The 16,014-nt window shown below is 42.7% G+C and overlaps 1 protein-coding gene across 3 annotated transcripts in view; it reads right to left on the bottom strand.

Annotated features, from left to right (window-relative positions):
• CRPPA (CDP-L-ribitol pyrophosphorylase A) overlaps positions 1–16,014 on the bottom strand; it is a 109,423-nt gene that overhangs the window by 37,112 nt on the left and 56,297 nt on the right. For 2 of the 3 annotated variants that reach the window (XM_061586576.1, XM_061586574.1), the window contains 4 exons: positions 14,872–14,969; positions 13,940–14,032; positions 12,826–12,918; positions 11,740–11,853 (listed from right to left, as the gene is read on the bottom strand). In XM_061586576.1, coding sequence (XP_061442560.1) covers positions 11,740–11,853; positions 12,826–12,918; positions 13,940–14,032; positions 14,872–14,969 — 398 coding nt within the window. Of the gene's footprint in view, positions 1–11,348; positions 11,655–11,739; positions 11,854–12,825; positions 12,919–13,939; positions 14,033–14,871; positions 14,970–16,014 lie in introns of those variants that run through there. The other variant, XM_061586575.1, reaches the window with a different exon arrangement.

Genomic DNA, 16,014 nt, shown 5'->3' with positions numbered 1-16,014 from the left:
TTGGATCCTTTTAGGTTTTATTCTCTGCTCATGCACTATTATTTCATCACTCAATTCCCTCATGTATTCCATAACACTCATCTCATGGATAGGTTCCTCATTGCCCATCTGCTGTGCCCACTGGCCTGTGTGTGTTGTTCTTTAACGCCAGATCGGTACACAATAAGACCACTCTCATCCATGATTTGATTGTGGATGAAGGTGTCGATTTGGTGTGCATTACTGAGACCTGGGTGGGTGAGCAGGGAGGAGTTGATCTGGCCCAACTTTGCCCACCTGGATACTCGGTGCAACACCAGCACAGGCTGCAGGGGTGGGGGGTGGGAAGGAGTTGCTGTGGTCTACAGAACTTCCATCTCTGTCACCAGGAAACCACTCTGTCTTGGAGCTGGCTGTGAGGGTCTGCACCTGGTGTCGGGCCGAGGAGACAGTAAACTAGGGTTGCTGCTGGTGTATCGTCCACCCTGCTGCCCGGCAGCTTCCCTGACCAAGCTGGCGGAGGCTGTCTCAGCTGTGGTGTTGGAGGAGCCCAGAACGATAGTGCTGGGTGATTTCAATGTCCATGCTGAGGCTGCCTCTAATGTTACAGCTTGGGACTTCATGGCCTCCATGACAACCATAGGGCTGTCTCAAATTATTACTGGCCCAACACATAGGGCATGGTACACCCTCGACTTGGTTTTTGCTCCAGATGGAGCAAGGGGTGCTCTGGAGATAGGTGGTGGTGGATGTCACCCCACTGTCATGGTCAGAGCACTTCATGGTGAAGTTTAGACTTATGGCTCCGATCCTTCCCTGCAGGGGTGGTGGACAGATTAAGATGGTCTGCCCCTAGAGCCTAATGGAATCCACAGGATTCCTGAATGCCCTGAGGCAGTTTCCAGTAGATAGAGCAGGAGACCCTGTTAAAGCCCTTGTCACGCTGTGGAACAGCGAGGCGTGTTGAGCTCTTGATACAGTTGCCCCTGAGCGCCCTCTCTGGCATTGTGGAGCCCGGCTTGCACCTTGGTACACCAGTGAGTTAAGGGCAACGAAACAGGCTGGACAACAGCTAGAGCACAAGTGGCAAAAGATGTGCTGTGAGGCTGATCGGGCATGAGTAAAACATCATAACCATGCCTACTGTGTGGCGGTGAGGGCGGCAAAGAAGGTCCACTTCTCTGCCTCCATCGCATCCTCAAGTAGCCGTCCAGTGGAGCTTTTCCATATTGTCAGGAGTCTGTTGACATGAACCCCAGGAAATGGAGTTTTAGACCCTTCGGAGGCCCACTGTGAATTGTTTGCAAGGCACTTTGAGGGTAAAGTTGCTCGCCTCCATAGCAGTCTTGATGCCCCATCCACATCTACTGTAGTCCCCAATGAGGTGCCCAGTACAACATCTGCTGCAACTTCTTGGGAATGGTTTCAGTTGATGAGGTCTGATGACGTAGACAAGGTGCTTGCGATGATGCGGCCAGCAACATGTCCTCTCGACCCTTGCCCTTCTTGGCTTATTAAAGCTTGCCGAGGGGGTCTGACCGAGTGGATCCAGGGTGTGGTCAAAGCATCATTGCAAGAGGGAGTGGTTCCAACCGCCTTGAAAGAAACAGTGATCCGACCACTCCCAAAAAAGCCCACCCTGGACCCATTGGTTTGTGACACCTACCGACCGGTTGCAAATACCCCCTTCTTAGGGAAGGTGATTGAGAAGGTTGTGGTGCAGCAATTGCAAATACTCTTGGATGAAACAGATTGGATTACTGCAATGCGCTCTACGTAGGGCTGCCTTTGAAGACAGTTCAGAAGCTACAGCTCGTGCAAAACGCGGCGGCCAGATTAATAACGAGGACCAAGCGGTCTGAACACATAACATCTGTCCTGGCTCGCTTGCACTGGCTACCAATACGCTTCCGGGCCAGATTCAAAGTGTTGGTTTTAACCTATAAAGCCTTATACGGCGCGGGACCACAATACCTGTTGGAACGCCTCTCCCGATATGAACCTGCCCATACACTGCGTTCTACATCGAAGGCCCTCCTCCGAGTTCCGACTCATAGAGAAGCTTGGAGGGTGTCAACAAAAACTAGGGCCTTCTCGGTAGTGGCCCCCGAACTGTGGAATAGTCTTCCCGATGAGGTGCGCTTGGCGCCGACATTGCTATCTTTTCGGCGCCAAGTTAAAACCTTCCTCTTTTCTAAGGCATTTTAATCTAATTTTAATTTAGTTCTTAAGTTTGTTGTAATTGATTTTGATTTATTATTTTTATTTATGTTTTTATTTATTTATTTTTATTTATTTATTTCGTTTCATTTTTAGACCGCCCATAGCTAATAGCTCTCTGGGCGGTGTACAAACAGGATTAAAATACAATAGTATAATAAAATCAATACACATAACAGCAAGTTAATTAACAACGTTAAACATGAAAACATTATACATTAAACATTAAAATGCCTGGGAGTATAGCCAGGTCTTAACCTGGCGCCTAAAAGAAAGTACCGTAGGCGCCAGGCGTATCTCCTCAGGTAAGCTGTTCCAGAATTCGGGGGCCACCACAGAAAAGGCCCTAGATCTAACAACAATCCTCCGGGCTTCCTGATGAGTTGGTACCCAGAGGAGGGCCTTAGATACTGAACGAAGTGGACGGGTAGGTTCATAGCGGGAGAGGCGTTCCACAAGGTATTGCGGTCCCACACCGTGTAAGGCTTTATAGGTCAAAACCAACACCTTGAATCTAGCTCGGAAACAGATGGGTAGCCAGTGCAGGCGGGCCAGGACAGGTGTTATATGCGCAGACCGATGGGTCCTCGTCAACAGCCTGGCTGCCGCATTTTGCACTAGCTGGAGTTTCCGAACAGTCTTCAAGGGCAGCCCTACGTAGAGCGCATTACAGTAGTCCAATCTAGAAGTTACCAGAGCGTGAACAACTGAGGCGAGATCGTCACTGTCCAGATAAGGGCGTAGTTGGGCTACTAGACGAAGATGGTAAAACGCATTCCGTGCCACCGAGGCCACCTGTGCCTTAAGCGACAAGGAAGGGTCAAAAAGGACACCCAAACTACAAACCTGTTCCTTCAAGGGGAGTGTAACCCCATCTAGAACAGGATGAACATCCACCATCTGGGCAGGTAAAGGGCTCACCAACAGTGCCTCGGTCTTGTCTGGATTGAGTTTCAGTTTATTAGCTCTCATCCAGTCCATTATCGCGGTCAAGCAACGGTTCAGCACATCAACAGCCTCACCTGAAGAAGGTGAAAAGGAGAAGTAGAGCTGCGTGTCATCAGCGTACTGATGACAACGCACTCCAAAACTCCTGATGACCGCACCCAGAGGCTGCATGTAGATGTTAAAAAGCATGGGGGACAGAACCGACCCCTGAGGGACTCCACAATGGAGAGTCCAGGGTGTCGAGCAGTGTTCCCCAAGCACTACCTTCTGGCGACGATCCGCCAAGTAGGAGCAGAGCCACTGCCAAGCAGTGCCCCCAACTCCCAGCTCCGCGAGCCTCCCCAGAAGGATACCATGGTTGATGGTATCAAACGCTGCTGAGAGATCAAGGAGAATCAACAGGGTCACACTCCCCCTGTCCCTCTCCCGACAAAGATCATCATACAGGGCGACCAAGGCTGTTTCAGTGCCAAAACCGGACCTAAAACCGGATTGAAATGGATCCAGATAATCGGTTTCATCCAAAAGCGCCTGGAGCTGGCCGGCGACCACCCGCTCCAAGACCTTGCCCAAAAAAGGGACATTAGCCACCGGTCTATAGTTGTTCAAAACATCTGGGTCCAAAGAGGGTTTCTTTAAAAGAGGTCTCACTACTGCCTCCTTGAGACTACCAGGGACTACTCCCTCTCTCAAGGAGGCGTTTATCACCTCTTTGGCCCAGCCAGTGGTCACAGCCCTGCCGGCCTTCACCAGCCAAGATGGGCAAGGGTCCAGAGCAGACGTGGTCGCCCGCACCATTCCAAGCACCTTGTCCACTTCCTCGAGCTGCACCAACTGAAATTCATCCAACAATGAAGGACAAGACCGTGTTCTGGACACTTCAATAGAATCATCTGTCATAACATCAGAGTCTAAGTCCCGACGGATGCATGCAATCTTGTCCTGGAAGTGCTCCGCAAATTCGTTTTTGTTGTATTATATTATGGAATTTTATTGTTATGTATTTGTATTCTTGTTGTACACCGCCCAGAGAGCTATGCTAGTGGGGCGGTATAAAAATTTAACAAATAAAATAACAAATATAAATAAATTATCTTTACCCATTCCAGTCTGGGTTCAGGCCTGGTTATGGGACTGAATCGTCTTTTGTCACCCTGATGGATGACCTTTATCGGGAGAAGGACAGGGGGAGTGCGACCCTGTTATTCTTACTTGATCTCTCAGTGGCTTTTGATACCATTGACCATGGTGTCCTTCTGGGCCAACCTGGTGGGATGGGTATCGGAGGCACTGTTGTACAGTGGTTCTTTTCCTATCTCCAGGGTCGCTCTCAGAGAATAGCATTGGGTGGTTGTCTTTCAGTCCCCTGGCAGTTGTGCTGTGGGGTGCCGCAGGGTACCATCTTGTCCCCCATGCTGTTTAACATCTATATGAAGCACTTGGGAGCAGTCATCCGGAGATTTGGGGTGAGGTGTCAGCAGTATTCTGATGATACCCAGCTCTATTTCTCTGTAACATCTGAATCAGGAGAGGCCGTGCAAGCCCTGGACTGCTGCCTGGACTCGGTGGTGGGCTGGATGAGGGCCAATAAACTGAGTCTGAATCCTAGCAAGACAGAGGTGCTGTGGGTTGGTGGTTCCCGAGTTGGATAATTGGTCGGTTGCCTACTTTGGATGGGGTCTTACTCCATCTGAAAGAACAGGTCTGTAGTCTGGGGGTGCTCCTGAATCCATCTTTGTCGTTAAGAGGCCCAGGTGACCTCCGGGCTAGGTGCCTTTTACCAGCTTCAGCTGGTAAGACAGCTGCGGCCATTTTTGGACCGGGATAGGCTGATCATTGTTGTCCACACACTGGTAACCTCCAGGCTGGATTGCTGTAATGCACTCTATGTGGGGCTGCCCTTGAGGTTGGTCTGGAAGCTGCAGCTGGTGCAAAATGCGGTGGCAAATTGCGGTGCTCACTGGGGCAGGGTGTCACCAACATGTCACCCCACTGCTGAAAGAATTGCATTGGCTGCCCATTTGCTACTGGGCCAAGTTCAAGGTTCTAGTTTTGGTATACAAAGCCCTATACAGCTCGGGACCAGGATACCTGAAAGACCGTCTTACTCCTTATATACCCAGTCGATCACTGTGCTTTGCAGGTGAGGGCCTCCTGCAAATACCATCATATCAGGAAGTTCATTCTGGACAATATAGGAAACGTACCTTTTGTGTGGTGGCACCTACCCTGTGGAATTCCCTCCCCTTGAATATGAGGCAGGCACCATCTCTGCTATCTTTTTGGTGCCTTTTGAAAACGTTCCTCATTCAACAAGTATCCCATTCTACATCTGTGTTAGAATTGCTTGTTAATATGTGTTTTTAATATGTTTTTAACCCTTTTTATTTTATGTTTTAAAGCTTTTTTTAAAAAATGTTTTTAACGTTGTTTTGTTTTAATGTATTTTAAGGTCTGTTTTTATGATGTTTTAAAGTGTTTTTAGTGTTTGTTTGTCACCCTGGGCTCCTGCTGGGAGGGACGGCGGGATATAAATAAAATAATAAATAAATAAGAATACGCAGCAATTGTCAACAACGGTAACATAACTGATGTTATTTCAATACATAGATTTCAGTGAAGATCTGCATTTCTGGGTTTCTTAAGAGTAGAAAGTGCTACCATGAATCATAGTATCCTTTGAATTATATTTACTTGACATCAGGAATAGCTCTAGGGAATTATTCAAAGAATGACATTAAAAATTACAGTTCCCAAAGGCAGAGATGAAATATAAACACAGCTAGAAGGGACTGTACTTCTGCAGCCCTCATTATAATAAAAGAACATGGCTTTCTTAGGATTTTAACCACAGACTCCTTACACAATCATGTAGTTGGAAGAGTGTTTGTAGACCATCTACTCCAAACTCCCAGCTCAAACCAGGGAATCCAGAATTAGAGAATCCTCAACAGTTGGCTGTCCATTCTCTGCTTAAAGACTTCCAGTGAGGAAAGGTCACCCACATCATCCCATGTAACTGGTTGAACTGCTTTTGCTGTTAAGAAGTCCTCCTAACATGCAAGTTTGCTTTCTTCCTCAATCCTCCTAACCTCTTTTTTTGCTTTTATGGTTATGTCTCGCAGATGATAAGCTTCAGGACAGGGACTTCCTTATTACTAGTATCTGTAAACCACACTTGAAGCCTTTTTCAGCCGAAGAGAGGGTTAAAGTATTTTAAATATATATAATGAAATATAATCCTGGCCTCTGGGGCAGCAGAAAACATGTCTCTGCATTCTTCTAGGTCAAGGATAGGGAATCTTTGGCTCTCCAGATGCTGTTGTGCTACAACTCCCATCAATCCCAGAAAGCATGGCCAATGGCTGGGGATGATGGGAGTTGTAGTTCAGCAACATCTGGAGGGCCAAGGGTTCCCCACACCTGTTCTAGTCAATAGCCCTTCAGGTATGTGAAGATTGCTATCCTGTCCCCTCTCAGTCTTCTTTTTCCAAGCGAAATACACATTTCCTTCAACCTTTTCTCACAGAAAATGTTTTCCATACTGTTGACCATCTTCATTGCCTTCCCCTAAATCCGCTCCAAATTATCTACAACTTTTTTAAAGTGCAGAGGCAGAACTAGACACAGTGTTCCAGATGGGGTCTGTCTAGTGCAGAATATAGTAGAACTATTACTTCAAACTTGGAAACTATGACTCCATTAATGTGTCTATAATCACGTTAGCTTTTTTTGCAGATAAATCACACCGTTGATTCATATTCAGCTTCTGATTGACTGAAATCGTATGATCCATTTCATATATTCTACTGACAAGCCATATATCCTCTACCTTATACCTGTGCACAATTTTTTCTTTTTCCTTAGCACTTATATCTGCTGAATATCATTTTGTTAAGTTTCTGCTCAGTTTCCAATTCATTTGAAAATGTATAAACCACACTTCAACCAAATGGTTTTCATAGTATACAAAAAAATAAAAATAAACCCACAAAAACATTGGAACACCAACCAGCAACAAAACAAAATAAAGAGAAATAAGCCTATTCAACCAGACAAAATCTCATTATCTAAAATGCCCAGGCAAATAAAAAGATTTTAACATGGTGCCGAAAATATTACCAATGGTACCAGGCATACTTCTGCTGGAAGGGCATCCCAATCAGGGTCCTACCAATTCAACTTAATATATTCATTGTAAGTATTGCTAAGCACAGATGGAGTCCTGAAATGAATTACAGGGACAAAAACATAAAAATACACAACAGTAATCTATTAAAATGAAAATTAATCTATTAGATGTGTTCAGAGAAGGTCCTCTCTTCTGTACATACATAATATACTTTCTCTACAGATAAAACACAGAGAAGAGCCTCCTGCAACAATGTATAAGAAGAGCCTACTGGATCAGGCCAGTGGCCCATCTAGTTCAGCATCCTGTACTCATAGTGGCCAACCAGATGCCTATGGGAAGCCCTAAAACAGGACCAGAGCATAACAGATGGTAACCACCATTTTTAATAGCAGCCCCATGTAATCCATTCTTAAAGTTACCAGATCAAGGATCTCTGTGGCCATGCTACCTCAATTCAGGAGGAGCTGCAGCTGGTGAACCAAGTGAAGTTGTCAAGAACCACTTGGACCTCAAGTGCTAACACTGGACTAAGGAGCACTCCCACTGCGCACCAGCTCCTTCATGGGAAGCAGAATCCTATGCAGAACAGGTAATACACCAATTTTCTGGACCTGGAAATCACCAACCACAGCCCTTTCATCTTGTCAAGATTAATCTTCAGTTTATAGGTTCTCATTCATCCCATTCTGAATCCAGATAATAGTTCAGCATGTATGCAGCCTCTGCTGATTCCGACGACAAGGAGAAATAAGACCTGGATATAATCTGCATACTGAAGTCAGCTCACACCCAATCCCTGAATATCAGCTAGTGATGTCATATAGGTGTTAAAAAGCATGGGGATAAGATGAAACTTTGCTCAAACGCCATGGGGTTGAGAGAAATTCCCCACTGCTATTTTCTGAAACAAACTGCAGATAAGAGAGAAAGCACCATACCACCATGTTTCCAAACTCACAGAGCCAATCCAGACAAGATACTATGATTAATTATATCAAAAGCAACTGAGAAATAAATGGGAACTGATAGGGACAACCCCCCCTCCACAGAAGCCATCCATCAAGGTTCCCACAGCTGTTTCAGTGCCAAATCCCAGCCTCCATCTGGACTGAAATGGGTCTAAATACTCAGTTTCCTCCAACAGCACCTAAAATTGGGCCTCCATCACCCTTTCAAGCACCTTGCCCAAACTATACATTAATTATATTCTGGTCTTCTGAGGCATGAGCTATCCCTCCCAGTTCTGTCATCTGCAAATTTGATAAAGATTTCCTCCACCCCTTCAGGTAGGTCCCTGATAAAAGCACTGAAGATCCCAGACAAAATCTCCTCTCAGTCTGACAAAGAGCTATTGAGGAACATACTTTTGAGTATGATTTTTCAACCAGCCATGAATCCATCTGATGGGTATTATAATCAAGCCCACATTTAACCAGTTTGCTAATCAAAATATCATGGGGAACTCTTTCAAATGCTTTGAGGAAATCAAATTAACTTAAATTATTTCTACAGTATCCCCACAAACCACTAACCTAGTAGCCCAATCAAATGAGAGATAAGCAGAGCAACCCAACTCAGGGGAAGAAAACATAAATTGAGCTGGAGCAAGAGAAGCCGCTGTAAAGGCCTGCCACATTCAATTGCCATTCAGGAACCTGTGGACTGGCTGCGTGCAGGAACCAGAAAGTAAATGCCTGCTCTCGCAAATACCCCTGCTAGGGACTAAGCCCTCTCCATTGACTTCTTTTGCAATTATTTCCTTAGACCAACTTTTTTCCTGGCGTAATGTTTGCTTGGATTCGGACCTGCAGGTGTGCTCTGAACACAAGTTGGATGTGGCCTAAGCCCCCTCACCTCAGCCCTTCCTTTGACATGCCCCCTTTTCGGGCACCAGCTCCACTTGTGCTGGTCCCAGCTCAGCCGGGCTGACCTCGCTGAATCCCGGCTGAGCCAGGATGAGGGACTCAGATGGCTCAGCTGGAAACTGGCCACATCCAACTCTCCTCAGCCCAGCATAAATGCAAGTTGGATTGTGCTCAAAGTTAGTCTTACAGGATTTATTTTTGACAAATCCACACCGGCTCCTACTAATCACTGCATTGATATCAAGTTCCTTACAGAATGACTGCTTTATCATTTGTTCTAGTATGTAGCATCTTCTCTGATATCAAAAGCAGAGCTTGGAAGCAATTAGATAGGAAAAACGAATTACTTGCAATGTATTACTTTTTTGAGGAACAAGTCTGTAATTTCTTTATATTTTGATTGTAACAGGAGTAATTTTATTACTTTTGAGGTTTAATTGTAGTGTTTCCAGCATTACTTTTGGGCACTACTGGAGGGGCGGAGCAGGGGAAGTCTTCTCCTCTGATTTGTGGATGAAAATCATGTGCCTCAAACTGGGCTTTGCACAACATTGCTCTTTCCTTGTGCTCTGTGGGTGTTTAGGGAAAAGGTGGGTGACAAGGGAAAAGGTGAAATGGGGTGCAGTGGAGAGAAAAAATTGTTTCACAATGGACAGTGGTGGAGAAGAATGAAGTGGAGGGAGAAAGAAGCCGGATGGCAAGGATGTGGATGAAAGAGGAGGCAGCAGTGGAATGGAGATGAAGAATTGTGGAGATCAGAGATGATGATGAGTGTGCATGTATGTTAATACTGTGTTTTCACTTGGTGCGTGAAGCAACCTCTGCTGCCCACCCTGGCTACTTTGCTGCTTTTGCAGTATTTTTACTTTTTTGCACCCCAGGTGAAAATTTTTGCTTGGGTGGGTGTGCCTTAGTTGGTGGCAGGGCAGGGTCTGGGAGGTGGTTGAGTGAGAGAGATTATGCTTGCTGGCTGAGTGTGTGTGTGTGGGGGGGTTGCGCTTGGTTTGACTCATGAAGCTCTAAGCAGTGGCCTCTGCATCCCCCCCCCGCCTCCCTTACCAGTGAGACCACTACGCTATCTTATGGATAAAAAAAAAATTCTACTACCCTCTCTCTGTGGGTACATTTATTTTTAATGGTGTTTTAGACTACTTACTTGTGCAGCAGCCAAGGCCAGCACCTCATAGGCACTCTAGTATTTTTTTTTTTAAGTAACTTAACTCTATTGGAATGATGACTTTTGAGTAACGGTAATCAATTCCTTTCAGAACAATTGTAATGGTAATTTATTCCTTTTGGGGGCCATGTAGCAGTAATTATAATTTATTCCTGTTTAAAAATAATTTAGCAAGCTCTGATAAAAAGCCTGTAGTTTCATTGATCATCCTTTCATCCCTTAGTGAAGAATGGTGCAAAATTTGCCTGTCTCCAGTCTTGTGTCACTTCGACTCTTCTCCAAGATTTTTCAAATATGAAGGATAGAGATTTTGAGAGTATATAAGCAAGTTCCTTTAGTACCCTATAATGCAATTCATCTGGCCCTGATGACATGTACTCATTTAAGGTAGATATTTCTTGACCAATTCCGTGTCAGTCTTGAACTGCAATCTTGACTTCTCACCATTCATGCTGTTTTTGTAAGGTTGTGCATAGTTAACCTTTTGAGGGAAGCAGCACCCTCCTCTTTGTGACCTGTTAGCATTTCATGATCCTTACTGGGCAATGGGCTTACCATTTCTTTCTTCTTATTTTGAACATAGCTGAAAAAGCCTTTTTGTTGCTCTTAGCATTCCTGTTTTCAGCACACTTTAGATCAATCCTGTGTATATTTTACATGCATTTTCCAATCCCCTGCACCAGTGCAATGCAAGCAGTCTCCCTCCTTGATTGAACTAACAATGTAGTAAGCCTCCATTTTTAAAACCTAGCATGGCCTTATATGATCGTCTTCCCTCCTATTTGTTCCTCCTAATTCCATGACTGTATTAGAAAATTCCCTTGCTAACGTTTCTTCTGCTTAGTTATACTTTAAGACACTCAAGAGATTTATCTCATGACTAAACCAGTGTGAAATAAAGAGACTCTCCCAGACCAATGGAACCACCCAACTTGCATTGATTCTCAGTCATAAATATATCACTGCATGAGAAAATGTTTTGAAGTTAAAACACATTTTTAATATTAGTTAATTTAATAGCTTTTCTTAAAAAAAATACCACATTCATTAAATTGCAGACAATTTACAGATTTTTCTAACACTGTTTCTGTCACCTATAATTATGATCTTTAAACCTAAGTTTCAAATAGAACAAGAACTGTACATAAATCATCTTTACTGGATATGTGAAATTTGCCAAGAAAAGAAGCTGAAAATACAAAGTTCTTCTAATAACCATTTCTTCTCATGGGAAAACTTGCATTAAGGATCCAGCTGAACATCAAACAGAAACAGACAGGAATCTTTCAAATTAAAAAAAAAGTGTTGTCACCTTTGATATCTTTTAAAACTAAAAAAAGAGAAAAGATAATCAAATCACCTTGGTCACAGAAATAGATAAGTCACAGATAATTCACATTCGTCCAGCTACATACCTTTTCGTAATGCATAATGAGACCATAAAGCAAAATATTTTTCTTTTCCATTTCCTTGGCAAATCTTTGCATTTCCCTGATAAAAGACATATTTTCTAAAATATCCAAGTGTACCTATAAAGTGGGATAAGAGAAAAATAATTTTCAGAAATGCTTAACTTCCCAAAAAAGAAAAAAAGAAAAAAGGCAATTGATAGCTATGTAAAACTGCACTGCAGAAAACCTTCCCTAAAATCCTTTGCATACTTTAGAGTGCAGTCCAATGGTCCCAATAGTCTCTATGTGTAGAAAGAGAGATCTGCTAGCAAAAAGAGAGGTCCTTCCTGGATGGTAGTTTTTTCTGCCACTGCAGTTGCCCTGCTGGTGGTGTTCCACTGGTGGTGAGATTGAAAATGTGCGGTTTAGAGGTACATCAAACCAAAGATCCACAGAATCCCAAGCTTTCTTGTTCTCCTGACATGTTCCCTAACACAGCCAGAATCAACATCAGCCCAAGGGGCAGTGTAGTTAATTCCCACCTACTGGAGACAATGGAAGGGAGCAAAAAAAGACATATACAGTATACACCCCGGCTTCCACAGGCTGGTTCTAACCACCTGGGCTTAGGAAATTGTGGTAGCTCTCCTAAAGTTCTTGCCATCATCACTACCAGTATGTTTACTCTGCCCAATATCTTAGGCTGTAAACGGAGCAACTGGACACAGTGGAACTTACTGCTGTCTAACCATGGCACTGCAAATCCAGTAATTCTCCAATACTAGCAAAGAAAAATACTATCAACCCTGCTTATTGTTTTAATACATTTCTTTAAAAGCTGTTGGGATTCAGAAATATCCTTTCAAAACTGCAGCTGGAGAAAGAGGTGACAAGATATGTACCAGCAACATAATTAGAGAATCCTATTCTGGAAAATCATGGAATTTTACAGTAAGTATTTAATAAATATTACAGTTTAGGCTTGCCTCTGCTTGATGTCTCCTACATGTCACAGAGGTCCATCACAGTGATATTTAAAAACAAAATTTCACATGCAGTACAATGTATAACAAAACTTTATAAGGAGAATCGTGTGATAAATTAACCTACCAAGATGATAACAACAGAGTATAAAACAGAAGCATTTGTGTTTTCAAGTATTTTCACTAGCTGATGGGTTTCTTGAAAGTCAGGAAGTTTATCCTAAAGAAAAGCAAATTTCAAGTTAATAAAAGTTCTTTCAAGATGCATAGTAGATTTAAGGCGCAATTCAACTAGAATTTATGCCTGGCTGAGGGAAGTTGGATGTGGCCGATTTCATCTGAGTTGGTTGGGTCGTGGCTCAGCTGAGCTATGCCAGCGTAAGTCCCTCAGCTTGGCTCAGCCAGGATGCAGCTGGCTCAGCCTAGACCAGCGCAAGTGGAGTCAATGTAAACCGGTGTAAGGCCCGTAAAAGGGTTGGGTGTGTGTCAGGGGAAGGGTCAAGGTCAGAGAACTTTGGCCCCATCCAACTCATGTTTGGAGCACTCCTGCAGGTCCCAATGCAGGCAAAAGTCAATGGGTAAGGCTCACTCCCCCATAGAAGTATTTGGGAGAGCAGGCTTTTGCTTTCTGGTCCCTGCACACAGTTCCTGACTGAGCCAGCATTCAGCCAAACCCAGAAGCTCCTGAATGGCAATTGGATGTGGCAGAACTTTACACTGGCTTCTCTTGCTCCAGCACAACTTATGCCTGCTTCCCGAGTTGGATTGCTCTGCCCTTCTTTTAATTACACTATCATCCTCTGTTTTCCATGAAGGCTTTGGCCTCATCTCCCTCACCTTCCTGCCCTTTTATAAATAAATAAAAGTGAAATCTTCTAGAAGGAAAGAGGAGCGTTTCTATGGAGTCACAAACAAATGTAAATTCATTATAGAAGAGACGAATTCTGTCATGGTGACTCAGCAGGTGTATCAAAGAACTGTGTCTGCAGAGCAAATAGAATAATATACATTGTATTTTAAACTTTAATCTGTCTAAAATATCAGTCATATAAATATTGATAATAAATAATTTCACATAAGCAAGCCAAGCTGCATGCTACAATTTATTACAAACAAAAATAAAACAATCAGGGTTGCTGATTAGGGGAAAATGTCTTACCATGAAACTTGTAAAGGAAGCAAATTTTCACAAGGACAATGCATCTAAGTGGTGCTGGGAAGTAAAAGTCCATAATACTTACGTTTATGCAAATAAAGTTGTAACATTGTCCTAATAAGATATTTTGTAGATGATTTTCTTTTTTACAAAGGGATGTTGATATAGCTTTAACCAGCTGAAAAAGTAAGGAAATTGAGATTGCATTAATGAATCCACTCCTAAACAATGTTATGCTGCACATCTTAAAAGCACTTGACACTGAAGAAACTGTATGCCATTTACACTGTTCCAAAGTGGACGTTGTGAAAAAATATATCATCATACTGCAAAACAGAACAAGCACATTCAGGCCCAGTTCGCACTATGGTTTAATGTGAACGAGCAGTGCTCCTACCCTACTACTGTTGCACAGTGGACAAAATAAGTCAGGGTGTGGCTTGTCATGTCATCCAAACTCAGGCTTATGGTTAGTTTGGAAGAAAAAATCCAGGAGCTGTAAGCCAAGAACAAATGCTGGTTACCACATATGGTTTCTTTAGAGGAAACAAACCATGAGCCTCAGTTCAGAAGACATGACTCTGACTTGTTTTGTCTAGGGCAGCGCAGCAGGAATAGGGGAGCAGTGCTGTGGAAACTTTTCAAACAATGATTTAATGTGACACGGGAACCAGGCCATAAACTCTTTTCATACCCAGCCATAGGGCTCCAAAACTGGCTCAATAAGAAAGGTTTTACAAAGTTCTGGTCTGATATGACTGACTGTAATAAGACCCAAGGAAGGAAGTAGTCCAATTAAATATCCTGGGTACAAGTAGGTATTAATCAGCTGCACATGTTCTGCGCAATCTAAAAGGAAAACCAACTTAGGATACCAATTCAATCCAAGCTCCTCTTCAAAAAAATTTGACAGAGGCCACTGCATTTAGCAGCATACTAAAAATACTTTTAAATACTTTTCACATTGGAATTTCCCTTACTTTGATATGTTGTTGAGAATCAAAATCTAGCACTTACTTTCACATGACTCTTCAATGTTTCATGAAGAAGAAATTCTGCTTGCACAATATCCTCCTTCATATCAGTGATAACACAAACTTGTTGCGATATAGTGTCTAATAAAGAACATTCAAAACCAACAGAGGAAAAAAGTTATTCATATTATCATCATCATCACATCTCTCATACCTTTTAGTATAATTACTTTAGACAGTGTTAATTTATAAATAGAAAGAAATACTTTCCATACATGGAAATAAGGTTTTATGGCACTATGGTTTAATGTGAACAATCACCAGTGTCCAGGATGTTCAGAAGTCCCTATTTCACTCCTTCCCTGCTTCTCTTGTTGCCAGGCTGAGAAGGAAACAAACCAAGGGCTGGCTTTGTAATAAGGATGAAACAGTGCTCATGGTTTATTTCTCTCCAAACTAATCACAAGAAGACAAGATTTGTTCTTGGCTCACTGCTCATGGTTTATTTGGGAGAAACAAATTATGAGCACTGGATTGCATGTAACATGCCATATGGTTTGCTTCCTTCCTGACACATCAACAGCAGGAGTGGGGGAGGAGTGAATACCCAGGACCCTGTTTGTTCACATAAAATCATAATTTATTTAATTCTAAACTATGGCTTAATGTGACATCTGAAACAAGCCTTTATATACCAAATTTTAGCTTTGTTTTGGCAATGACAATTATGATGTTCCCATCAGTGAATGAGGTTCAAAGTCTTTTATGTATAGATTTTTATCCATGATTTACTCAGTACTATGGGTCATCTAACAATAAATTATAATAATCACATGTTAAAATGTACCAATTCTAAATGGGATCTGTCACTGATTTTTGTTGGTTGGTGTGCCCATCTCACACACAGCATGAGATACATACATACTTGAAAAACTAGTTCTCATTTCCATTATTGATTGATTGATTGATTGATTGATTGATATCCTGCCCTTCCTCCCAGCAGGAGCCCAGGGTGGCAAACAAAAGCACTAAAAACACTTTAAAACATCATAAAAACAGACTTTAAAATATATTAAAACAAAACATATTTAAAAACATTTTTAAAAGCTTTCAAGACATCTTAAACAAAGTTAAAAACATATTGTTTAAAAAAAAAAGTTTAAAAACATATTAAAAATCAATTCCA

This window comes from Rhineura floridana, chromosome 10, assembly GCF_030035675.1.
Source record: "Rhineura floridana isolate rRhiFlo1 chromosome 10, rRhiFlo1.hap2, whole genome shotgun sequence".
NCBI classification, from domain to species: domain Eukaryota; kingdom Metazoa; phylum Chordata; class Lepidosauria; order Squamata; family Rhineuridae; genus Rhineura; species Rhineura floridana.
This window is presented reverse-complemented; position numbering and strand designations above follow the sequence as displayed.